Raw genomic sequence first — 26,778 nt, 5'->3', positions numbered from 1 at the left:
AAGGAATTGTGGGGGCTTCCCGGGTGGCACTAGTGGTAAAGAATCCCTCTGCCAATGCAGGAGACATAAGAGACGCAGGTTCGACCCCTGGGTTAGGAAGATCCCCTGGAGGAAGGCATGGCAACCCACTCCACTATTCTTGCCCCCAGTATTCATGGAGAATCCCATGGACAGAGAAGCCTGGTGGACTACAATCTATAAGGTTGCAAAGCATTGGACACAACCGAAGGGACTTAGCACACACACAAACAATTGTGAGTCCAGATGAGAATGGGAATGTTGGAGAGCTGCGTGGCTGAGGCTCTTGTATCGTGAGCATAGTTGAGCATCACTAGGATGGAGGGACAGTGGGGATAGCTACTGTGGGACTCACCGAAGAATTAGCCCCAGTGCTTGCCTCGGAAACAGGGGCACTGAAGGTTCCCCACTGCAGGGACAGGTTGGAGAGGAAGCGTCTTGGAGGATTCCCAAGCTTTGGCTTGGAAATTGAAAAGGCTGTGGTGTCCTGGGTCCAGATCAGCAACATGAGAGGAAGGGCTGATCTGCAGAGGAGGAGGAGGACTTTGAGCCTAGAGACAGTTAGGTGAGTGCCTGTGGAACACCCAAGTGGCTCGCTGGAAACTCTAGAGGTTGGGAGTGATGTTTGCATGAACTCTCCATGTAGGGCAGAGAGAGGGTCTGAGGCCTTAAGAATAGACGACACCGTCCTGGGAGAGAGTTCGGAGTGTGAGCCTGGAGGACAGGATGGCTCTCTGAGATGTCTGTCATCATAATGTTATGTCTTATCCATCATTATCTTTTATTCTCCAGATGTTCACTGAGTGCTTCACATTTAATGTCCCTGGATCATCGTGGTTTTTGCCATCATGCATTAATGTCTCATTTTTTTAAAAGAAGATTTATTTATTTGGCTGCATTAGGTCTTCATTGCGGCATGCAGGCTTAGGTGCCCTGAGCATGCGGGGCCTTAGTTTCCTGGCTAGGGATTGAACCCATGCCCTCTGCATTGGAGGGTGGATTCTTAACCACTGGACCATGAGGGAAGTCCCTAATGTCTCATTTTTATAATCATATAATAAGTTTCTGAAGACTAAGATAGAGCTTTTATATTTCTTTGGTTTTGACCACAGTGCAGGCCCCATTGTATGTACTTGTTGCCTATTTGCTGGTTAGTAGGTTTTTAGCCAGACCAATGGGGATACCCGTGAAGATGTGACTTAGAAAGTGGTTACAAAGGGGTAAATTTCTGCAGGTGAAATTTGGCCCCCTGCCTGTTTTTGTAAATAAAGGTTTATTGGCACACAGCTGTGCCTGTTGGTTTTTGTGTGTTGCCTGTGGCTGCTTTTTCCGTGTCAGTGTGACTGGGTAGTTGTGACAGAGACTGTAAGGCCTCCAGAGCTACAAACCCTTAGCTGTGGTCCAGCCTTTACAGAAATGCGTGCAGACCAGGATGTAGAGCATGCTAGCACCACAGTCTGTGCAAGTGAGCAGCTCAGTGTGAACCAAGCCAGGCCAGTCCCACTGAGCTGAGTGCACCCCTCTCCCCTCCCCCCCATCGCAGGCTGACAGCCGAGCTGCTGCGCCTGCTCTGTGCCGAGCGCCAGGTGAGAGAGCAGGTGAAGCTCTACGAGGGGGTCCCTGTCCTGCTCAGCCTGCTGCACTCAGACCACCTGAAGCTGCTATGGAGTGTCGTCTGGATTCTGGTGCAGATTTGCGAGGACCCAGAGACCAGCGTGGAAATCCGCATTTGGGGTGGCATCAAGCAACTTCTTCATATTTTACGAGGGTGAGTCAGGGTGGCCTTTCACCTGTTTCACCCTGGTTGATGAAGGCTGGGGTCTGAGCCGCATGAAGGCGGGGCGGGCGCATGCTCGGCTAGCTCCCCTCTGCTCTTGGTCATTCCTCTTCTGCAGTCATTTCTACTTGTAGTAAACAGGCCCTTCATCAGTGTTGGGGGCGTTTGTCGTTTTAGCTTCTAGAGGGGCCCTGACATGTCTATCTTTGCATCACCAGCCTCCAGGCTAGTGCCAGGGGTAAAGAAGGCCTTCACTCTGCAAATGTGGGCTGACTAGAAACCCAAAGAAGACGTTTGTCTGGCCACCCCTCTTGAATCAGCATATGCGTTCTGTAATCCCAACGAGCACACTAGTTGCTACTGTTTTACTAAAATGTCTGTGTGTGCATATATGTCACTCATCTATAAAGAGAAGGCAAAGCCTGCATGGCAGGAGCAGGTGTATAACCCTTAGCTGCAACAGGAGAAAATACTGTCCACCAAAGGTTGCATGTTCCTGACCCTGGTCCAGTTGCTCCTCTTGTCTCTCTAATCTCCACGGCAGTGCTCTGAGCTATGTGAACACCTTGCTGTCTCTCTTTTAAAAACAGAATTCAGTGACGTTCAGAGCCATGAATCTGGGGAAGGAATGGTTTGTTAAAAGAGTTGCAAACTGAAATTCTCTTGAAGTATGTTGCAAAAATCATAGCAGTAACAACAGATAGTAGATATTGTGTGTATTACATACATCGAAGTATTGAATAGCAACATCTATTGGTACTATTAGTGGGAGGATTCTATTACCTAAAATTATTATAAAGCATAATTTACCCCTCTAGATGCTGAATTAAAGGTGAAAATGATTATATCTGCCTAGAAAAAGATCACACTTATCTATAGTATGTAAATAAAGCTCATTCTAATAAAAGAGTAACATCAATTTTAATATGACATGCTATCAAGTCAATATCATTCAGCCTTTGTGCTTATTGTGCTTGTAACCTGATATTGTGGAGCTGTGTGTCACTTCCAGTCTCTGAGGGAACTTTCCAAAGTGTAAGAATAGGCAAGAGATCTGAGCAGTAGCTTTCTTAACAATTTCTGTCCTTACCAAAACCAAGGAAAAGATGTGTAGATTGTTGACAACCTTCTTGTTTTCATGAATATCACACAAAAATCTCAAACACTTTAAATTATAAATCTTTCATTAGTAATGTGGCATGATGGGTTAGCCTAATAGTCAAAGTAACTCTGGTTGCAGATGTTTTTTCCCCACTTGAGTTTGTAGGTTGATGATGTTGATGGTGATGGTGGTGATAATTTTTGTTCCATGATAGTTATTACAGTGGCTATAGGGAGCCCTCTTGGAGAGGAGCTATTTTCTTGATGATAAAATTAAATTATGTAATAGTTAAGCAATATTTCAAGGACAATGCCTGCACAGAACTGAGTTTAATATAGGCACTAGTTTGCCTATTTTGTTCAAGCCACAACTATTCTTGATAGAAAAGAGTTCTTTTACATCTAAAAAAACGTAATTTTCCCAGTCCACTTTGGTGGTACAATGTTAGAAATCTCTTCCCTGGAAAGATGATATATGTCAACGCTTATTCCATGTTAAACATTACTCAGTGCTCTGGGAGAATTATGACCCCAGCTGGGTCAACAGTATCCTTTCAGAGCTTGGCTGCCTGGAGCTGGTACGAGGCTGCCAGTTGGTCTGCTGGCTGGAGTATGAACAGGCTGTGTTGTCAGGGTGGTGTCCAGGAGATCTAGTCATGCCCATTCACCTGCAGTCCCAAACTCAGAGGCAGTAACTTAAAGGCTCCATGCTCTTGATCAGGCAGAGTGATCCCTGACATTCAAGGTTTATCGTAATTGAAGATCACTGATGGTGACTATGCCTAGGCCTGGCTCCACTGTCTTCCTTGTGCTCCCCAAAGGAAGGACAGAGGGCCTGGGTGCCTCAGGAGGGAGGCTGGGGAGACTCCATCCATGTTACATTTGGGCATATAGAAACCTAGGTAGAGCTGCTGTCAAGACACATAAATATGAAAAAACAAACAAAAAACAACTCTGGGCGGTCATGTAAAACAAAAGGCAACAAAGCAAAGAAAGACAGATGAATAATCGGTTGTGGAAGATGTTACACCAAGTAAACAGAAAATCAAATGCTTTATTTTGTCAAAGACTGAACAGACTGTGAAGTTTATGAAATGAAATTGAAGGTGAGATGATAGAACAGTACAAAGGGGAGCAGGATGACTGTGGAGCTGGGAGAGATGAGAACTGAACAACGCACAAACCCAGGACAGGGAAGAACGAGGAGTCAGTGAAAGGAAGGGCATGCCTGATGACATTACACACGACACAAGGGAAGGGGACGAGGGAGCGGGAGCAGCTGGAAGATGAAGCATACGGCTGCAGAGCGTGTGGGTAATTAACATCCCTGAGGTAAAGAATAAAACCAAGGGAGATTTTGCAAAGCCTCAGTGATCTAATAGAAGAGAACTTCCCTAAGATGAAAGCAGACTGAAATTTAATGGAAAAAGACAAAACCCAGAATGAGGAAGACCAAGATGTATTCAAGTAAATGGCAGAGGAAAAGAGTTCAAAACAGAGGTGGCTGAATGGGACAGAGAGAGATGACTCCTACACCACACTGCACACAGAAATCACGTCTGGGTAGTTCGGAAGGTCAAACAATAACGATAACATAGGAGAACACTCTATGATCTGGGAGAGGCAAGATTTCTCAGATGGAAACCGTGAACTGCCGTTGGTAAATCGGTGTGTGCGCTGACTTTTCTTTTTCAGAGACAGAAATTTTGTTTCTGATCGTTCCTCCATTGGAAGCCTGTCTAGTGCCAATGCGGCTGGCCGAATCCAGCAGCTTCATTTGTCAGAAGATTTAAGCCCTCGGGAAATACAAGAAAATACTTTCTCTCTTCAAGCAGGTATGTATATCACATTCTTATGTTTTATTATGTGATACTGTCTAACTTTATATTATTCTAAGATTATAAGGATAATATTAATTAGGCCCAATTTATAACTCTAAAAACTATGAAGTTAAATTCATGTGGATGCTTGAAACTTCTTGGTACCAGGGTTGGAACTGCAGGTTAACAACACCCCGAACTTTGCTAACCGTGTTCTGGACAGGTGCACAACTAGGGGTTGGACCCCTGACCCCTTCTCCTTACCAGTTCCATGCGCTAGTGTGTCAGCCCTCTGAAACAGTTCATGCTCAGATTGTAAAGGGTACACTGTATAGCGTATTTAGAGTGCGCACTATTTGTCCACCCACCGTGGATGTGCACTGTGTGCCTGCTCCGTGAGGGTCTGTGCTGGGCTCAGGGCGGACGGTGCCTGCCCGCCTCCCCCAGTGCACAGGCGGCCTGGGGTGGGCGCTCACTTGGGTTACACGGAGAAGACGGACGCCGGCCAGCACCGCTCAGCTGCCTTTCCCCAGAGACGTGCCAGAGGGGAAATCAGTGTTTTAAAACCAACTCTTAAAAGACAGTATTTCTTTATTTGGGTGCACGAGGTCTTTGCTGCAGTACACGGTAACTTTGATCTTCATTTCGGCATGTGGGGTTTTTAGCTACATCGTGTAGGATGTAGCTCCCTGGCCAGGGCTTAAACCCGGGCCCTCCGCAGTGGGAGTGTGGAGTCTTGGTCACTGGTCCACCAGGGAAGGCCCAGGAAATTAGTGTTTTTTGAGGAATGACTCTGCCAGTGAAGTTCTCCGAGGCAGGGAGTGAGAGTGCTGGTGTAACCATGCGAGTGCAGCCGTGGGCACGAAAGACTTGGTGTTTGGTGGTTTTCATTGCAGCCTGCTGTGCGGCCCTCACGGAGCTGGTGCTGGACGACAGCAACGCCCACCAGGTGGTGCAGGTGAGAGGGCGGAGCGCCGGGACCGCGCCGCAGTGCCGGGAGCCCACTGCAGGCGGCCCTGGCGTCCCAGATCGTGGCCTCTGTGGTCCCGACAACGTGGTCTTAAAATATTGTGATATCCTATCTAGCATGTAGGATTCCATTTTATATTCTTGTCCTTCCCCTGTTAACTCACTTAGCTTTCAGAGAAGTGCCATGTAGTTGACTGATGGTGTTTATTTCTTATATTAGATGCAGATATTCCATTCTCTTTATGCTTTTTAAAAAAGCTATTCCGATCTACTTTAATTTGGGGCACACAGGATGCCATGAGCCAAGGATAACAGTAACTTTAAGAGGATATCAAGTTGTTTAGGGTATATGCCCAGTAGTGGGATGGCAGGGTCATATGGATGAAACACAGCAAACAAAATATTTATTGCTGACAGACTAATTTCACAAAGCACACAAAGCATAATTCAGTAACCAACTTACTACATATAGAGTCATATGTATGTGTGTGTGTGTATAAATACACACATTTGTATACAACCCTTTAATCTGTTTCTGTTATAAAAGTTACTTTCTGTTTGTTGGATTTTACAGAGGAAACTTTTTCAGGGGGGCATCAATACATCAACTTAAAAATATATAAATTCATAATGTTAGTAAGGATCAGGTCAGCAGTGATGAGAGTCCCTGAGGAGTTCAGCAGGTCAGGGTGGCTGGTGAGGCAGGGGGAAGCTCAGTCCCATTACTGTTAACTTGCTGTCTTGGCCTCTGGAAAAGTATTCCACCTAAGCTTTGACTTTGTCACGTATAAAACAAGGAAACCGTAAGACTAATTCACATAATATCTAGTAAGTCAGAAAGAGAAAAGCAAATATCGTATATTAACACATATATATGGAATCTAGAAAGATGGTACTGATAAACCTATTTGCAGGGCAGCAATGGAGATGCAGGCACAGAGAACAGACTTGTGGACCCAGTGTGGGAAGGAGAGGGAGGGACAAACTGAAAGAGTACCATGGAAACATACATTACCATATGTAAAATAGGTAGCCGGTGGGAATTGCTGTATCCTGCAGGGAGCGCAGACAACCTCTGTGACAACCTAGAGGGGTGGGATGGGGTGGGAGTGGGGAGGGAGATTCAAGAGAGAGGGGACATGTGTATACCTATGGCTGATTCGCGTTGATGTATGGCAGAAACCAACAATACAATATTTACAACAATATTATAAAGCAGTTATCCTCCAGTTAAAAATAAATTATTTTATAAAAGACTGAATGTAGTAAGGCAGGTAAAACTCTGCACAGTTATAAATGTCCACATAGAGTATTTAGTAAATTATGTATCTAATAGATAATACAAAATACCAGTAAGGCAATACATTTTGTTCATTTCTCCATGTGTATATTTGTATTAGAATAAGTCTAGAAAGATGTTAATTGTTTATACAAATAGCATTCATTTTTAAAAATATATTTTCTCTTGATTTTCTCTTTTCTTTTCTATACTAATTTATCTCCATGTATTGTTTAATTAACAAAACAATAAAGGGAGAAATATTTTATATATTATAATTTTTATAAATTATAATTTTATATATTATAATTGCATTTTATAATTTTATATTTAAAATGTAAAATATAGAGATATTTGGATCCCTTAACTCTGCTCCCTTTTTGGCTCCTACTCTTTGTTTTTAAAGTATTTAAATCACTTTTAATTGATGTACTTTGTTATCATCTTTAATTACAGTTGACATTTTAAGATGTGGTTATACCCTTTGATGTTTAAACACATTACATTAACATCTTTAGTATTGTCCTGTAATATTTACTCATGGTTCTAAAATTATACTAACAGTTCTTCTTAAATGTTTTAAAGTTGTTCTTTTTGTTGCTCACTGATAACATGGCATGTTTATTCTTCCAGGAAAATGGTATATATACAATAGCAAAATTAATTTTACCAAACAAACAAAAGAATGCAGCAAAAACTAATCTATTACAGGTAATAAACATATCTATTATTCTTTAATATCAAGTTACTGGAATCTGGGGAAATTTTGATAATATAAGGTATGATTTTTAGAACTTGTAGGTTAACACTGGTCCCCTGTACTGACCGTGAGGGAAAAATACCTGGTAAGAGAGGCTGGAATGGAAAGAAATGCTGTTAAAATAGTATAAAAGATTTAATAGTCGTTTCTCCATAGGGAGACAGGTGATTTTATTTAGATATTTCTTTGCTTATCCATAAGTTCTGTTTTAAAAATATTGCTTGTTTATCAGCAAAAAAAAAAGCGGGGGGGGGGGAATTATGTGCTGTATTTAAGCATGGAGCACAGTCACTAGCCTTTCTCCTTTACAAAGGCAGACTTGTAAAATGGATCAGTAGATGAGAAGGTGCTGGTTGGGTGAGTGAGGGGGTGGAGTGGACACCCCTGACTCTTGCTCCAGAGTGGATGAGCATGCACAGAGAAGAGCACGGACGCGGCACGAGGGCCTGGCAGCTTAGAATGTGCTTAGCAGGTGTGTGGGGGCGGAGGTGGAGGGGGACTGCCTTGGGAGAAGGGGCCTGGTGGGTAAGAAGGGGTCTCATTCTGCAGGGTCTCATATGGACACCAGAGGGCAAGTGTTCCCCGAGACACTGGAATAATAAAATCAGATTTAGAGGAAGCCTTTGCAGCTGTTGAAGCTCATCCCTTTTTTCAAGTCATTAGAAAAGGAAGGAAAAAGTGACGTTTGCCTTCAAGCTGACTTCAAGGCTCTCACCCAGAATGATCATGAGACTCTCAGAGAATTCGTGGTGGTGTCTGTGGGCTGGCAGACAGAGCTACCACTGAGAACACACGGGCGTGGGGATGGCTGTCTCTCAGGCAGCACAGAGGCCTGACCTTGCGCCAGAACAGGACAAGTCCACCCTCTTCCGGACGTGCAGCCTGTTAGGTCATCAGAGGGTTGTAAAGAATTTCTATGGAAATTCTCCCAAGACATACACAGGTTCCCCACTTCTCACAGCCACTTCCTTTCTCACCAGGCTCCTTTGTGTCATCTTGTTATCTGCCTGACTTTTCCAGGCTGTTTTGTTTGCGACCATTCTATACTTAGATCACTGATTTTATGAAATGATTTCAGACTTGAATTCAGCAGACGCTAGTCAACCTTGTGGTGGCCTTGGGTACAGGTATAGCTGCAGGCCCAGGGCTCTCTTGCTCTCTTTTCTCAGCACTGCAGAATTTCCAGTGTTTATTTTTCTCTGGTGAACCCTTACAGGCCTCTTCTGAGTGCTCTCGGATAGAACTGTAGATGGTTCTGTCTGGGGACTGCCTTAGACTTTACTCGAGTAACCAATTTGTCAACTTGGAGTCCACTGTGCCTGTGGATATTTTTATATGTCATCATTTCTAGGGTTTATTTTCTCATGAAAAGTATATAAATATTGAGGCATACGTAGCAGGCTAGAAACAAAATAAACCTTGAGCTCCTGGAAATCTTGTGACATTTGGTTTTCTTGGCACTGGAGTTTTATTTCTTGCCTCTGTGCTCCTTTTGTACATTCTAGAAAGGAACTAATGACAGGCACTGAATCAAACAAGGCCCAGACCGCTAGCCTTCCGCAATGCAAATGCTTTTTAAACACGAGAACTCCGGTGTTTCTGTCGCCTGTTTGCAGTTACGAGCTGTGACTCCCACAGGCACCAGGCATGCTCACTGTAGAGCCACGTTAGTGTCCACTTCATGATAATTCTAGCCTGAAAATGTTTTACTATCTTGAGCTACCATTTGAGAATCACATATCCTTCTATTTTCCAGTGTTACGCATTCAGAGCCTTGAGGTTTCTCTTCAGTATGGAAAGAAACAGACCACTCTTTAAAAGGTATGAGCTTAGAGAAATTTGGATGACCCATGATCTTTAGATTCAACTGTTTCCACAGGCCTGCTTTATATGCAAACAGTATGAAAAGAAAAAGTCAAAATGCAAAACATGTGTCCTCAGACTTCTTAAAATCCACAGATAACGCAAAGCAGCCCTAAGTGATAACACCGAAAATTCACAGAGTGACAAGGAAGCACACGAATCAAATCAGTACAGCTCTTTTCATTACCTGTGACTGCTGCAGTGTTTAGTTTCTCTCTTTTTTTAAGACATTAACTTTTAAAGTGATGAAATAAAAACATGTGCTTGTTTTTGCCCCTTCAGAAATGTCCAAAGTTGATCTAGTCATTTCCTTTTTTAAAAAAAATTTTGGCTGTGCTGGGTCTTTTTTGCTGCGCACAGGCTTTCTCTAGCGGAGGGGAGCAGGGACTGCTCTCTTGCTGCAGAGTACAGGCTCTAGAGCATGGGTTCAGTAGTGGGGGCCCATGGGCTTCGTTGCCCCTCAGAATGTTGGATCCTTCCTGACCAGGGATCAAAGCTGAGTGCTCCGCATTGGCAGGTGGACTCCCAAGCACTGGACCTCCAGGGAAGTCCTAATCACTGCCTTTTAATCAACAAAGAAGGAAATACTTATCTGGATGCTCTTCATAGGATAGAAATTCATTTGTAGGGTGGGAAGCTGGATGTTCCTGGATCACAAGGCTGTGTGGTGAGCATGACGGAAAAGCCACCACCTCAGGAAGCAGACAGTGGTTACCCACAGGTGTGGTCTGTGCGCCATAGAGGTGGCAGGTTAGCCAAATCAAAGGCCCAGGTTCTTAGTAGAATTTTATTGATAAACCAGAATGGAAATAAAACCCTGAGTTAATTGAACATCTTTTGTTCAGAATGGGACATTTGGTGTTTTTACTTTATTTCTATATGACCCTTATATTTAGGGGAAAAAAGGAAATATTAAGTTATTCATTGTTGTTATTCAGGCACCAAGTCATGTCTGACTCTAGGTGACCCCATGAACTGCAGCATGCCAGGCTTCCCAGTCCTCCACTATCTCCTGGAATTTGTACAAGCTCACGTCCATTGTGTCAATTTCAGTATAGTTGCTCAGTTGTATCCAACTCTTTGTGACCTCATGGACTGCAGCATGCCAGGCCTCCCTGTCAATCACCAACTCCCACAGCTTGCTCAGACTCATGCCCATCGAGACAGAGATGCCATCCAAGCATCTCCTTCTCTGTCATCCCCTTCTTCTCCTGCCTTCAATCTTTTCCAGCATTAGGGTCTTTTCCAGTGAGTCAGCTCTTTGCGTCAGGTGGCCATAGTACTGGAGTTTCAGCTTCAGCATCAGTCCTTCCAATGAATATTCAGGACTAGTTCCCTTTAGGATGGACTGGTTTGATCTCCTTGCAGTCCAAGGGACTCTCAAGAGTCCTCTGCAACACCACAGTTCAAAAGCATCAGTTCTTTGGTGCTCAGCTTTCCTTATAGTTCAATGCTCACATCCATACTGACTGCTGGAAAAACCATAGCTTTGACTAGATGGATCTTGTTGGCAAAGTAATGTCCTTGCTTTTTAATATGCTGTCAAGGTTGGTCATAGCTTTTCTTCCAAGGAGCAATTCTTTTTTGATTTCATGGCTGCAGTCACCATCTGCAGTGATTTTAGAGCCCCCAAAATAAAGTCTGACACTGTTTCCATTGTTTACCCATCAATTTTCCATGAAGTGATAGGACTGGATGCCATGATCTTAGTTTTCTGAATGTTGTTTTAGGCTAACTTTTTCACTCTCCTCTTTTACTTTCATCAAGAGGCTCTTTAGTTCTTCTTCACTTTCTGCCATAAGGGTGGTGTCATCTGCATATCTGAGGTTATTGATATTTCTCCTGGCAGTCTTGATTCCAGCTTTTGTTTCATCCAGCTGGCATTTTGCATGATGTACTCTGCATAAAAGTTAAATAAGCAGGGTGACAATATACAAGCTTGACATACCCCTTTCCCAATTTGGACCCAGTCTGTTGTTCCATGTCCAGTTCTAACTAGCTTCTTGACCTGCACACAGATTTCTCAGGAAGCAGGCAAGATGGTCTGCTATTCCTATCTTTTTAAGAATTTTCCACAGCTTGTTGTTATCCACACAGTCAAAAGCTTTGGCATAGTCAATAAAGCAGAAGTAGATGTTTTTCTGGAAACTCTCTTGCTTTTTCCATGATCCAGTGGATATTGGCAATTTGATCTCTGGTTCCTCTGCCTTTTCTAAATCTAGCTTGAACATCTGAGAGTTCACGGTTCACGTACTGTTGAAGCCTGGCTTGGAGAATTTTGAGCACTACTTTGCTAGCATGTGAGATGAGTGCAATTGTGTGGTAGTTTGAACATTCTTTGGCATTGCCTTTCTTTGGGATTGAAATGAAAGCTGGCCTTTTCCAGTCCTGTGGCCACTGCGGAGTTTTCCAGATTTGCTGGCATATTGAGTGCAGCACTTTCACAGCATCATCTTTTAGCATTGGAAATAGCTCAGCTGGAATTCCATCACCTCTACTAGCTTTGTTCGTCGTGATGCTTCCTAAGGCCCACTTGACTTCACATTCCAGGATGTGTGACTCTGGGTGAGTGATCACACCATAATGGTTATCTGGGTCATGAGGATATTTTTTGTATAGTTCTTCTGTGTATTTTTGTCACCTCTTAATATTTTCTGCTTCTCTTAGGTCCATACCATTTCTGTCCTTTATTATGCCCATCTTTTCATGAAATGTTCCCTTGGTATCTCTGTTTTTTTTGAAGAGATCTCTAGTCTTCCTTGTTCTATTGTTTTCCTCTATTTCTTTGCATTGATCACTGAGGAATGCTTTCATTTTTAAAAAAAAATTTATTTATTTTCATTGGAGGTTAATTATTTTACAATATTGTATTGGTTTTGCCATACATCAACATGAATCCGCCACAGGTATACACGTGTTCCCCATCCTGAACCCCCCTCCCTCCTCCCTCTCTGTACCATCCCTCTGGGTCATCCCAGTGCACCAGCCCCAAGCATTCAGTATCATGCTTCGAACCTGGACTGGCGATTCATTTCATATATTATACATGTTTCAATGCCATTCTCCCAAATCATCCTACCTTCTCCCTCTCCCACAGAGTCCAAAAGACTGTTCTATACATCTGTGTCTCTTTTGCTGTCTCGCTTACAGGGTATTCGTTACCATCTTTCTAAATTCCATATATATGCGTTAGTATACTGTATTGGTGTTTTTCTTTCTGGCTTACTTCGCTCTGTATAATAGGCTCCAGTTTCATCCACCTCATTAGAACTGATTCAAGTGTATTCTTTGTAATGGCTGAGTAATACTCCATTGTGTATATGTACCACAGCTTTCTTATCCCTTTGTCTGCTGATGGACATCTAGGTTGCTTCCATGTCCTGGCTGTTATAAACAGTGCTGTGATGAACATTGGGGTACATGTGTCTCTTTCAATTCTGGTTTCCTCAGTGTGTATTCCCAGCAGTGGGATTGCTGGGTCATAAGGCAGTTCTATTTCCAGTTTTTTAAGGAATCTCCACACTGTTCTCCATAGTGGCTGTACTAGGTTGCATTCCCACCAACAGTGTAAGAGGGTTCCCTTCTCTCCACACCCTCTCCAGCATTTATTGCTTGTAGACTTTTGGATCACAGCCATTCTGACTGGCATGAGATGGTACCTCACTGTGGTTTTGATTTGCATTTCTCTAATAATGAGTGATGCTGAGCATCTTTTCATGTGTTTGTTAGCCATCTGTATGTCTTCTTTGGAGAAATGTCTATTTAGTTCTTTGGCCCATTTTTTTGATTGGGTCATTTATTTTTCTGGAATTGAGCTGCAAGAGTTACTTGTATATTTTTGAGATTAGTTGATTTGTCAGTTGCTTCATTTGCTATTATTTTCTCCCATTCTGAAGGCTCTCTTTTCACCTTGCTTATAGTTTCCTTTGTTGTGCAGGACCTTTTAATTTTAATTAGATCCCATTTGTTTATTTTTGCTTTTATTTCCAATATTCTGGGAGGTGGGTCCTTGAGGATCCTGCTGTGATGTATGTCGGAGAGTGTTTTGCCCATGTTCTCCTCTAGGAGTTTTATAGTTTCTGGTCTTACGTTTAGGTCTTTAATCCACAATCTCCTTAACAAGTGGTGCTGGGAAAACTGGTCAACCACTTGTAAAAGAATGAAACTAGAACACTTTCTAACACCATACACAAAAATAAACTCAAAATGGATTAAAGAGGAAGGCTTTCTTATCTCTTCTTGCTGTTCTTTGGAACTCTGCATTCAGATGCTTATATCTTTCCTTTCTCCTTTGCCTTTAGCTTATCTTCTTTTCTCAGCTATTTGTAAAGCCTCCTCAGTCAACCATTTTGCCTTTTAGCATTTCTTTTTCTTGGAGATGGTCTTGATCACTACTTTCTGTACAATGTCATGAACTGCCATCCATAGTTCTTCAGGCACTCTGTCTGTCAGATCGAATCCCTTGAATCTATTTCTCACGTCCACTGTATAATTGTAAGGGATTTGATTTAGGTCATGCCTGAATGGTCTAGTGCTTTTCCCTATTTTCCTCATTTTAAGTCTGAATTTGGCAGTAAGGAGTTCATAATCTGAGCCACAGTCAACTCCTGGCCTTGTTTTTGCTGACTGTATTGAGCTTCTCCCTCTTTGGCTACAAAGAATATAATCAATCTGATTTCAGTATTGACCATCTGGTTATGTCCATATGTAGAGTCTTCTCTTGTGTTGTTGGAAGAGGGTGTTTGCTATGACCAGTGCATTCTCTTGGCAAAACTCTGTTAGCCTTTTCCCTGCTTTATTTTTCAATCCAAGGCCAAACTTGCCTGTTACTCCAGGTATCTCTTGACTTCCTACATTTGCATTCCAGTCCCCTATGATGAAAAGGACATCCTTTTTGGGTGTTAGTTCTAAAAGGTCTTGTAGGTCTTCATAGAACCATTCAACTTCAAATTCTTCAGCATTACTGGCTGGGCCATAGACTTGGATTACTGTGATGTTGATTGGTTTGCCTTGGAAATGAGCAGAGATCATTCTGTCATTTTTGAGATTGCATCCAAGTACTGCATTTTGGACTCTCTTGTTGACTGTGAGGGCTACTCCATTTCTTCTAAGGGATTCTTGCCCACAGTAGTAGATATAATGGTCATCTGAGTTAAATTTGCCTGTTCCAGTCCATTTTAGTTCACTGATTGCTAAAATGTCAGTGTTCACTCTTGCCGTCTCCTGTTTGACCACTTCCAATTTACCTTGATTCATGGACCTAACATTCCAGGTTCCTATGCAATATTGTTCTTTACATGTCAGACTTTGCTTCCATCACCAGTCACATCCACAACTGGGTGTTGATTTTGTTTTGGCTCCATCTCTTCGTTCTTTCTGGAGTTATTTCTCCACTGATCTCTAGTAGCATATTGGGCACCTACCAACCTGGTGAGTTCATCTTTCAGTGTCCTATCTTTTTGCCTTCTCATGCTGTTCATGGGGTTCTCAAGGGAAGAATACTGAAGTGGTTTGCCATTCCCTTCTCCAGTGGACCACATTTTGTCAGAACTCTCCACCATGACCCGTCCATCTTAGGTGGCCCTACAAGGCATGGCTCATAGTTTCACTGAGTTAGACAAGGCTGTGGTCCATGTGATCAGTTTGATTCATTTTCTGTGATTGTGGTTTTCATTCTGTCTGCCTTCTGAAGGATAAGGATAAGAGGCTTATGGAAGCTTCCTGATGGGAGATACTGACTGTGGGGGAAACTGGGTCATGTTCTGATGGGTGGGGCCATGCTCAGTGATCTTTAATCCAAAAATCTGTTGATGGGCAGAGCTGTGTTCCCTCCCTCCCATCATTGTGTTGATGATGCCACCCAAACTTCTCATCCTCTGTCACCCCCTTCTCTTCCTGCCCTCAGTTTTACCCAGTATCAGGGTCTTTTCCAGGGAGTTGGATCTTCACATCAAGTGACCAAAGTATTGGAGCTTCAGCTTTAGCACCAGTCTTCTAACAAATATTCAAGGTTGATTTCCTTTAAGATTGACTGGTTTGATCTCCTTGGTGGCCGAGGGACTGTCAGGAGTTTTCTCCAGTGCCACAATTCAAAAGCATCAGTTCTTCAATGTTCAGCATTCTTTATGGTCCAACTCTCACATCCCTACATGACTACTGGAAAAATCATAGCTTTGATTATATGGACCTTTGTTGCCAAAGTGATATCTCTGCTTTTTATATTGTTGTCTAGGTGTGCCATAGCTTTCCTTCCAAGGATCAAGCATCTTTTAATTTCATGGCTGTCATCACCATTAGTCATTATTATTTTTCTATTATGTATATTTATTCATTATAACCTTTTATTTCAAGGCCGTAAATCACCAGATGGTCAGTACCAAAAACAGATTATGTTCTCGGCAGCCCAAGATAGAGAAGCTCTATACAGTCAGTAAAAACAAGACCTGGAGCTGACTGTGACTCAGATCATGAATCCATATTGTACAATTCAGCCTTAAATTGAAGAAAGTAGGGAAAGCGACAAGGCCATTCAGGTATGACCTAAGTTGAATCCCTTATTATTATACAGTGGAGGTGATGAATAGGTTCAAGGGAATAGATCTGGTAGACAGAGTACCTGAAAAACTATGGATGGAGGTTTGTAAAATTGTACAGGAGACAGTGACCAAAAGCATCCTAAAGAAAAAGAAGTCCAAGAAGGCAAAGTGACTGTCTGAGGAGGCTTTACAAATAGCCAAGGAAAGAAGAGATGTGAAAGGTAAGGGAGAAAGGGAAAGATATACCCAGATGGATGCAGAGTTCCAGAGAATAGCAAGGAGAGATAAGAAGGGCTTCTTAAAGAACAATGCAAAGACATAGATGAAAACAATACAATGGGTAAGACCAGAGATCTCTTCAAGAAAATGAGAAATACCAATGGAAAATTTCATGCACAGATGGGCATAATAAGGACAGGAATAGTAAAGACCTAACACTCAGAAGAGATTAAGAAGAGGTGGCAAGAATACACAGACAAATTTTACAAGAAATGTCTTAACCATGATGGCATGGTCACTCACCTAGAGCCAAACATCCTGGGATGTAAAGTCAAGTGGGCCTTAGGAAGCATTACTACAAACAAAGCTAGTGTAGGTGATAGAATTCCAGCTGAGCTATTTCAAAGCCTAACATATGATGCTGTTAAAGTGCTGCACTCAATGTATCAGCAAATTTAGAAAACTCAGCAGTGGCCACAGCAGTGGAAAAGGTCAGTTTTCATTCTAATCCCAAAGAAGAGCAATGCTAAAAAATGTTCAAATTACCAGACAGTTATGCTCATTTCACATGCTAGGAAGGTTATTCTCAAAATCCTTCAAGCTAGGCTTTAGCAGTATGTGAACTGAGAACTTCCACATATACAAACTGGGTTTTGAAGAGGCAGAGGAACTAGAGATCAATTTGCCAGCATTCATTGGATCATGGAAAAAGCAAGGGAGTTCCAGTAAAACATCTACTTCTGCCTCATTGACTACCTTAAAAGCTTTGACTCTGTGAATCACAGAAAACTGTGGAAAATTGTTAAAGAGATGGGAATACCACCCACCTTACCTGTCACCTGAGAAACCTATATGCAGGTCAAGAAGCAACAGTTAGAACTGAATATGGAACAATGGACCAATTCAAAATTGAGAAAGGAGTATGTCAGGGCTCTATGTTATCACCTTGCTTATTTAACTTATATACAGAGTACATCATGTGAAATACCAGGCTGGATGAAACACAAGCTGGAATCAAGATTGCTGAGAGAAATATTAGCAAGCTCAGATATGCAGAAGATATCACTCTAATGGCAGAAAGTGAAGAACTAAAGAGCTTCTTGATGAAAGTGAAAGAGGAGAGTGAAAAGGCTGGCTTAAAACTCAACATTTAAAAATCTAAGATCGTGGTGTCTGGTCATATCACTTCATGGCAAATCAATGGGGAAAAAGTGGAAGCAGTGGCAGATTTTATTATCTTGGACTCCAAAATCACTGCAGATGGTGACTGCAGGCACAAAATTAAAAGATGCTTTCTCCTTGGAAGGAAAGTTGTGACAAACCTAACAGCATATTAAAAATCTGAGACATCACTTTGCTGACAAAGGTCCATACAGTCAAAGCTATGTTTTTTCCAGTAGTTGTGGATGTGAGAGTTGGATCATAAAGGAGGCTGAGCACCAAAGAATTGATGATTTCAAATTGTGATGCTGGAGTAGACTCTTGAGAGTCCCTTGGACTGCAAAGAGATCATACCAGCCAATCTTAAAGGAAATAAACCCTGAATATTCATTGGAAGTTTGATGCTGAAGCTGAAGCTCCAATACTTTGACCACCAGTGCAAAGAGGTGACTTATTGGAAAAGACTCTGATGCTGGGAAAGATGGAAAGAAGAAGGAGAAGGGGGCGGCAGAGGATGAGATATTTAGATAGCATCACCAACTCAATGGACATGAATTTAAGCAAACTCTGGAAGATAGTGGAGGACAGAAGAGCCTGATATGCTGCAGTCCGTGGGGTTGCAAAGAATCAGACAGGACTTAGTGGCTGAACAATAACAACAACAAATCATCCATATCGGTGGATTTAAAAGATTTTAATAAACCTAAACCCTTGAAACCAGTAGCTTGGAAATGATGCATAAATATCTTCCTTTTTATTCATCTGTATTTTAACTTTGTTTTCATAAAACATTCAAGAGTTAGGTTAACATTTACCTCCTTGGGTTAATATGAGGACTGACTCAAACGGCATTTGTGAAAGTGCTCTGTGCTCAGTAAACATCCAGTAAGCATCTATTCCTACTATGTTTGATACCATACCCCCAAATGTCCTACAAATAAAGTTTCTGTAAAATCTGTATCATATCTATTTGTTTCATTGTGGCAAAAAGCACATAACATGAGACACACCCTCTTACATTGTTAACTGTGCAGTCCAGTGTTCCTAACTATAAGTGCAGGGTTGTGCAGCAGATCTCTGGAACTTTCCTTTCCAGTTACTTTTCCTTACCCCCTGAGACATGTGTCTTTAGTTTATTTTTGTGGGATAAGTTGGTAAGCATTATTCCCCCCATTTGTTGGCAAGTATATTTAATATAATTGACCTACGAGTGCACCAGCTCCAAAAGGGAAGGAACAGGCCAGACTTTCCAACTCCTACATGAAGTATGTGTATGCATTTTTCTCTGTAGACTTTTCCCCACCGACCTGTTTGAGACCTTCATTGATATAGGACATTATGTTCGTGATATCAGTGCTTATGAAGAATTAGTATCAAAGTTGAATTTATTAGTGGTAAGTCTTAACTTTTAAACTAATTTGGCAGGCTGCCATGTGGTTAGGATGAGTTTACCATAGTGACCTGTTTCCTTTTCATTTTTTGGTTAGGAGGATGAACTGAAGCAAGTTGCTGAAAATGTTGAAAGCATTAATCAGAATAAAGCTCCTTCGAAATATATAGGCAACTATGCGATTTTGGATCATCTCGGCAGTGGAGCTTTTGGCTGTGTTTACAAGGTGACCTTGCCCTCAAACAGCATTTCCGATGTTCCCAAACAAGTTGCATGTCCCCCTGCACACTCACACACACGTGAATTGGAGCGCTTGTCGGTGAGCAGGTAGAAATAAAAAGCAGGATGATTTGTTTTTGTCTAACACATGGCCGCACTGATATATCTCACTCTCAGCTCTAGAAACTGGCCACTGACCTTTGAAGACAAAAAAAGTATCATTGATCACGCACGTAGTCAAAATGGCTTGTCCTAATGCATGACACATTCTCCAAATTCACACCGGTGTTTCTGTACTTATCCAGTAAAATCCTGCAAAACATGATAACCTGATCCAGGAGATACTGATAAAATTTTTTTTTGAGCTGAGCTTAGTGTAAATTCAAATTGAATTTTTAAAGTTATATAACTAATTTGGATGACTTGGCTTAATCATATGACCTTATTAACCTGTAGTAATCACTTTCTTCCTCTCTTCCATTGTCTCTCTCTCTTTGTCTCATTTATCTTAGGTTAGAAAGCGCAGTGGTCAAAATCTGTTAGCAATGAAAGAGGTCAATTTACATAACCCAGCTTTTGGAAAAGATAAAAAAGACCGAGACAGCAGTGTAAGGAATATTGTTTCTGAATTAACCATAATTAAAGAGCAGGTAAATGGTTTTGCTTACAAAGATATTTTCCTTAAATAAATGTCATCCAAAAAGTAGAGTTCATGTACTGTTCCTGTCCACGCTGTGTAGAAACTAGTTCTGTTTAAAATAATTGGCCCTGAGGTGATATCAGTCACCAGGTTTTCTTCTAAGGCTTGACATTGAACCACAGACAGTATATGGGCTTATAAATACATCAGGGCCAGGAATGCAGAACAATTGAGTTCACAGCCCAGAATGCATAATGTATGAGAAAGCATATCCGCTTCCTTCTTATTATGTCGAAGTATATTTGGTTACTTCATTATGTGCAAAAGAGTATGACTAAGACTTCCCAGATTTTTGTCAATTGAAACCAAGTTGTTGACATTCCTCAAATATGGGTTATTTAATCTAAACTGTGGATTTTCAAGTTGGGTTATTATTTATTAGCATGAGCAGAATATTCTAACGTAGTGTTAACAACTCAATTAAGTATCATGAAAGTCTGTTTAGGAGAAAGAATAAACATGTCAGAGAGAAATGGGATTCCTTTTTGTCATCAATGAACACATTGGCTTCTTTTTCAGCTTTCTTTGTTCATGTGTTCGTTGTGATGGCTGTTTGTCTGTAACTCTTGGGGAGACCTGTCAGTTCATGGCCGTCTGTTGTTGTTCAGTGCCCGTCCTTCACTCTCTCTCCTGGAGTTTGCTCAAATTCATGTCCATTGAGGTAGTGATGCTATCTAACCATCTCATCCTCTGTTGCCCCTTTCTCCTCCTGCTCTCAGTCTTTCCCAGAATCAGGGTCTTTTCCAATTAGTCAGCTCTTTGCATCTGGTGGCCAAAGAATTGGAGCTTCAGTTTCAGTATCAATCCTTCCAATGAATACTCGGAGTTGATTTCCTTTAGGATTGACTGGTTTGATCTCCTTGAATCAAAATCTGAACACAGTCTAGCCAGTGAGCTAGGTCAAGGACATGGCTCTTTTGCTTCCCTAGTCACTTGAATTTGACATCTGCTGGCCACTTGGTAGTTGATGAGGTAAACTAGTGGTTTTAGTATATCTTCTAAGAAAAGAAGTCGTAAGGGTGGGGCCGTAGGAGGCCTGTGCTTGAACTTTGAGAGAGCTTAAGACTGTAGGACTGTGCTGTCACCATGGGCTGAAACTAAGGAGAGGACAGCAAATTGAGGTCAACAAGGAGGCGGTGACGGCGGACAGGAGTGGGAGAAATGGGACTAGAATAGGAGAGTGTATTTGTTAATGTTAATGCTGACTTTAGGAACAAAGACGCCCCAAAGTATTGATATATGGGCTTGAAAGCGAGGCCTCTGCATGTATGGGCTTCATCTTCCTGCCAGTCCAGGTGCCGTGCACTGCTCCACGTGGTCAGGCAGGGACCTGCGCCTCCTCTTCCTTTGCAGCCGCCAAGGTGGTGCGCCCTGCCTTTTGGGTTCAGATAGTGGGCTTCCCTCACTGTCCACTGGGGAGCGCTGAGTGATAGGCTCCCTCCGGGCTGCAGGAGAGGCGGAGAGATGTGACCTGTGGTGGGAAGTGCATCCTGCTACCACCTGATGGGATGGAGCAGCGTGAGGGCAGGTTTTGGTGGACAGCCGGAGGACTCTCCTGTGAAATGGCAAGAAGAAAGGCTAGAGAGAGATACAAGACATCTACGATGTACCAGTGACTGTTCTGAGATGAAACAAACTCCAGTTTACTTAGAAACTCAAATTGTAAATAAACAAACCACAAAAACTTAGTATTCTTTTGGAAGATTATCCCTTATTAAAAAAGTAGAATTTCTATGTTACATTCTAAGTCTGCCATGTAGGAGACATAGGTTCAGTTCCTGTGTTGGGAAGATCCCCTGGAGAAGGAAATGGCAACCCACTCCAGTATTCTTGCCTGGAAAATTCCATGGACAGAGGAGCCTGCCAGGCTACAGTCAACGGAGTCACAAGAATCAGACTTGACTTAGCGACTAAACCAACACCGATTCTAAGGTAAACTATGCCAAAGAGAAATTTTACTGGACACTTTTTGGAATGCATGCATGCTCAGTAATATCCAACTGTTTGTGACCCATGGAGAGTAGCCTGCCAGGCTCCTCTGTCCATGGGATTCTCCAGGTAAGAACACTGGAGTGGGTTGCCATGCCCTCCTCCAGGGACCCTTTTTGTTGAGGAGGGATAAATGACATATGACAGCAGATTAGTTTCAGATGAGCAACATGATGGTTCAATATTGTATATATTATGACGTGATCACCACACCAAGTCCATTTAACATCCACCACATGTAGCTACACGTTTCCCTCATGATAAGAACTGTTTTCCCCAAACTTATTTATTTTAAACTGGAGGAAAATTGCTTCATAATATTGTGTTGGCCCCTGCCATATATCAACTTGAGTCAGCCATAGGTATACATGTGTTCCTCCCTCTTTAACCTTCCTCCCACTTCCTACTCTTCCACCCATCTAGGTTGTTGAAGTGAAGTGTTAGTCGCTCAGTCATGCCTGACTCTTTGTGACCCCATGGACTACAGCCTACCAGGCTCCTCTGTCCATGGGATTTTCCAGGCAAGAATACTGGAGTGGGTAGCCATTTCCTTCTCCAGGGGATCTTCCTGACCCAGGGATCGAACCCTGGTCTCCTGCACTGCAGACAGATACTTTCTCTACTGAGCTATGAGGGAAGAGCTCCCGTTTGAGTTTCTTGAATCATACAGCTAATACCCACCAGTTTCCACCTTGAATCTAGGAAGATGGTACTGATGAGCCTATTTACAGGATAACAGTGGACATGTAGACATAGAGAACAGACTTATGGACACAGGCAGTGGGGAGGCCAAGATGGGGGTGGGGCAAATGGAGAGAGTAATGCAGCCAGAACTTTTAAACCACAAGGAAAACTTTATTCAGGACCACTGCAATAGAAGTCAAACTATGGCAAGAGAGGAGAGAGATGGAGCTCAGCTCTCAACGGGAGAGGCATGACGGGGGACTTCCAACTAAAAGTCAGGGCTGGGGGTGTCAAAGAATGGAAAATTGGTTAGTTATCAGGTTGGGGGAGGAAAAACGTGATCAGATCACAAAGATGGGGGTGAGGAACTTGACTGGATATTAAGAATGTGAGATTCCACTAAACTAACTGAGCAGGATTCTCGCCAAAACCCGGCAGGCCAAGGAGAGGAGGCCTAGTCCAGAGGATCAGCCAGAGGAGTCTGCCCTAAGTTTGTTTAGGAAGGGAGACATGGGCAATTATTCTTATAATTTTAATGGGATTAATAGCTCATGTTATTTTGATGTCAAAATATTAGTCGCTCAGTCATGTCAGCCCTTTGCAGCCCCATGGACTGCAGCCCACCAGGCTCCTCTGTCCATGGGATTCTCCAGGCAAGAATACTGGAGTGGGTTGTCATTCCCTTCTCCAGGAAATCTTCCCAACCCAGGGATTGAACCCGGGTCTCCTGCATTGTGGGTGGATTCTTTACCATTAGTTTCACACTAATCATTTTGGAGAGCATAGAAAGACATGAGTCATGTAAATAGACCCAGTGTATATAAACAATTAAGTGGCAGAGAGAAGTTAAGAGCATAGATATATGTGTTCAAAGTTAATTGTTTCATTTCAGTTTTCTCCTCTATGCAATCTGTTTGTGGTATTGGAGCAGGGAGTGTTAAATGAATTCTTAAGATAGGTTCCAGTTCTATAATCCTCCATTTTATTTAAATTAAGTGAGAAAGCACAACCAGTTTTTATTGCTATTTTATAAGACTATATAGGAGATTGCTGTTTTCAGAATAGTGTTGTAAGCAGCAAATAAAAAAGAGTCATGAAAAATTAGATGATATTTTGAAATGCTTTGTTGTATAAATAAATGTAAACAGGATAATTTCTTTGTTGTTTTCAAATATGAAGTCCAACTAAATTGTGAAAACAAGTTTATATTTTGAAGTAGGTGTAATGTTTGTTATTTATTTTCTTATAGCTTTATCATCCAAACGTTGTACGCTATTATAAAACATTTCTGGAAAGTAAGTATGGGTTTTCGTGATATTTCTAATAAAGTATCTATGTTACTTACATATTTTTTAAAGAATCTTACAAAAGGAGCTTAATCAACTCTTTTCTCTACCTTTCTTTGTTATATGTATGATGTTGATATTTTTCATCACTTTCTTGATCAGTGAAACACTGATAGTCAAAGATCAAAATATACTTATAAAATACTTAGATCTCTCTATATAAGATTGCATGAACAAACCAAAATACTAATTGTTGCTATTTTCATATACAAAAAGCCTTTAGCAGGATCAGCAGAAAATAAAACTAAAGGATGGTGGCTTCTTTAAGAAAAAATGAAAAGGTTTTTTTTTTTTTTAATCAGTTGATTTTTTCCATCCTCTTCCCCTCAAACAAATTGGGCTGGGTATTTGTTTCTTTCTCTTGAAGTTCAGGTAATTGCCACAAGGTGGCGATGGAACCCTGACTGCATCATCTTTAAGATGATGGAATACAGAATCAAAACGTTGAGGTAAAACCAAACTCAGTCACTTGTTTTTAAAAACAATAGAACTTTTGACTGAAGCAATATACACTTTAATAGACCTGATGTGCTTCACTTGTGAAATTTCAAAACAAGTCCCCACATGAATGGGCTTCCTCGCTGCCTCTTTATCAGATCCTCAGCTATGTCTGACTCTTTGCCGCCCCATGGACTATAGCCCTCCAGGCTTCTCTGTTCACAGGATTCCCCCAGCAAAAGAACTGGAATGCCATTTCTTCCTCCAAGGGATCTTCCCTACCCAGGGATTGAACCCATGTCTCGTGTCTCCTGCATTAGCCGGCAGATTCTTTACCTCCGGCACCACCTGGGAAGCCCCTATCAGTGCTAGTGCTGTACAAACCTGGCAGAGTTGTGAGTTTTCCCATCCTCTGGTTGACTCAGAGGAGCTCAGTGGTGAAACCTGCAGCAAATCCAGCTCCCTTGGCCATTTGTTCTTGATATTAGAATAATTTCCCATAATTTAGTGCACATCCCATCATAAAGAGGTCTAGACTAGCTTCTGACTTATGCTGAAGTGATACCATTAACTTCAATTTGAAAACAAAATAACATGACTTCTGAAAAGAATCGAAAGCGATTTTAAATTTACATAAAATATGTTGAAATAGATTAGGAAATCATGATAAAAGGAAATAGAAGGTGAGAAAATGAAAAATAAAGCTACAGTTAGTTGTTGTTGTTTAATCACTCAGTTGTGTCTGACTCTTTGTGACCCCACGGACAGGCTCCTCTGTCCATGGGATTTCCCAGGCAAGAATACTGAAGTGGGTTGCCATTTCCTACGCCCGGGGATCTTCCTAACCCAGGGATTGAACCTGTGTCTCCGCATTGGCAGACAAATTCTTTACCACTGAGCTACCTGGGAAGCCCATACATATTTTACATACATCCAAAACATTACAGGAGATACATATCACATACTGTTGTTAATAGTTCCATATTAGTTTTGGAGGAGAAAGTAGAATCTACTTCTGTTTCTTAACATCCAACGAAAAGACGCGAAGCCAGTCAGTTATGAGATACCTGGGGTCTATCAGCTGCAATCTGGAGAAGCCCAGCTTTCTCAGTCCTTGTCAGGGGCTGAGATTTTCCATCATGGGTGGTATATCCAATGCGCTTATTTCTAAACCATGATGTGATTTCACTGTAAAACACTGTAAGGTAAATGTATGAGAGTGAAGAACAATAGATTTAAAACATTTTTCTGAATGTCTAGTTTGATTTAAGTGTAAATTTTAGACCACTGAGTGGAGAGATGGGTTTACCTGTTCTTCAGGGAATTCTCCGTGATGGGAGTGTTTGCTTTTCTTTGGTGGTCCTCAACCCTTCCACATCCTGGTATATGTAGAAAATGATAACATTTGCCAGTGCAAACTGATGCTAGGGGGTTGCCTGTAGTTGAAAGAGATACAGTGGCCCCTAAGGCCCCCTGTCTCCTGACCCTTCCAGCTGAGTGAAACCACGTCCCTAACTCTTCTGTGATGTGTGTGCCCCGAACACCCACTGGGAAGCTTGGATTCTAATTCATAAGTTCTTTCAAAATGTCTATATTGAGTTCAATTTTCTATTACCTTTTCTTTTTTCACATGTAGATGATAGGCTGTATATAGTTATGGAACTTATAGAAGGGGCCCCGCTTGGAGAGCATTTCAGTTCTTTGAAGGAAAAACGACATCGTTTTGCTGAAGAGAGACTATGGAAAATATTTATACAGGTATCGTTCATCTTCATTAACTTTCCCTATGCAAAGGTCTTTCCCTATGTAAAGGTCTCAGCTGATCTCCCAGAGGTGTGTGCGGTGGTTGTGAGTGGCGGTCTGTCCGTGTGCAGCATGGCAGCAACCTTTGCTTGTTGTTTGCCATTTGCAGCTGTGCTTGGCTCTTCGGTACTTGCACAAGGAGAAGAGGATCATCCATAGAGACCTGACGCCAAACAACATCATGCTGGGGGACAAGGACAGAGTGACCGTCAGTAAGTATTCAGTCGGAAAGTTTCGCTTGAGAGTCTCTGAATATTATTCTAGGGCAGAGTAGTTGGGCAGAACTTTCCACACTGATAGGTGCATTCTCTGTCTGTGTTGCTCAGTCCAGCAGCCACTGGCCATGTATGGCTATTGGGCACTTGAAATATGCCTACTGTGACTGAGGATATGAATTTTTAATTCTGCTAACTTCTAGTTAATTTCAGTATCCCTATGTGGACTAGTGGGATACTATAGTGGACGGTGACTAGAGAAGTGTTTGATGTTCTTGAAGTTCTCAGTATGAGAAAATAAAATACTCTTAGAATGCTGGAGCCTTTAATTCCTAAATCAATGGTTTCTAGATTTTTTTTTTCTTTCTGTAGAACACTTTTTCATCAACAAAGGCTTTTATGACTACCACATGAACACATTACTGTACTGTTTTAACATAGTCCGTGACATGGGTGACCAATAAACGTATCAAGGACTGCAAAAAATCTAG

The 26,778-nt window shown here is 42.0% G+C and overlaps 1 protein-coding gene across 4 annotated transcripts in view; it reads left to right on the top strand.

Annotated features, from left to right (window-relative positions):
* The window catches only part of NEK10 (NIMA related kinase 10), a 278,135-nt gene that overhangs the window by 83,692 nt on the left and 167,665 nt on the right, over positions 1-26,778 (top strand). For all 4 annotated transcript variants that reach the window (XM_069561142.1, XM_069561143.1, XM_069561145.1 and 1 more), the window contains 11 exons: positions 1,562-1,786; positions 4,592-4,731; positions 5,613-5,674; positions 7,598-7,675; positions 9,481-9,545; positions 18,795-18,897; positions 18,991-19,119; positions 19,625-19,762; positions 23,735-23,780; positions 25,906-26,027; positions 26,182-26,284. In XM_069561142.1, coding sequence (XP_069417243.1) covers positions 1,562-1,786; positions 4,592-4,731; positions 5,613-5,674; positions 7,598-7,675; positions 9,481-9,545; positions 18,795-18,897; positions 18,991-19,119; positions 19,625-19,762; positions 23,735-23,780; positions 25,906-26,027; positions 26,182-26,284 — 1,211 coding nt within the window. The remainder of the gene's footprint in view (positions 1-1,561; positions 1,787-4,591; positions 4,732-5,612; positions 5,675-7,597; positions 7,676-9,480; positions 9,546-18,794; positions 18,898-18,990; positions 19,120-19,624; positions 19,763-23,734; positions 23,781-25,905; positions 26,028-26,181; positions 26,285-26,778) is intronic.

This window comes from Ovis canadensis, chromosome 19 (genome assembly GCF_042477335.2).
Source record: "Ovis canadensis isolate MfBH-ARS-UI-01 breed Bighorn chromosome 19, ARS-UI_OviCan_v2, whole genome shotgun sequence".
Lineage (NCBI taxonomy): Eukaryota > Metazoa > Chordata > Mammalia > Artiodactyla > Bovidae > Ovis > Ovis canadensis.
Note: the sequence above shows the minus strand (reverse complement) of the source record. Positions and strands in the feature narration are given on the sequence as shown.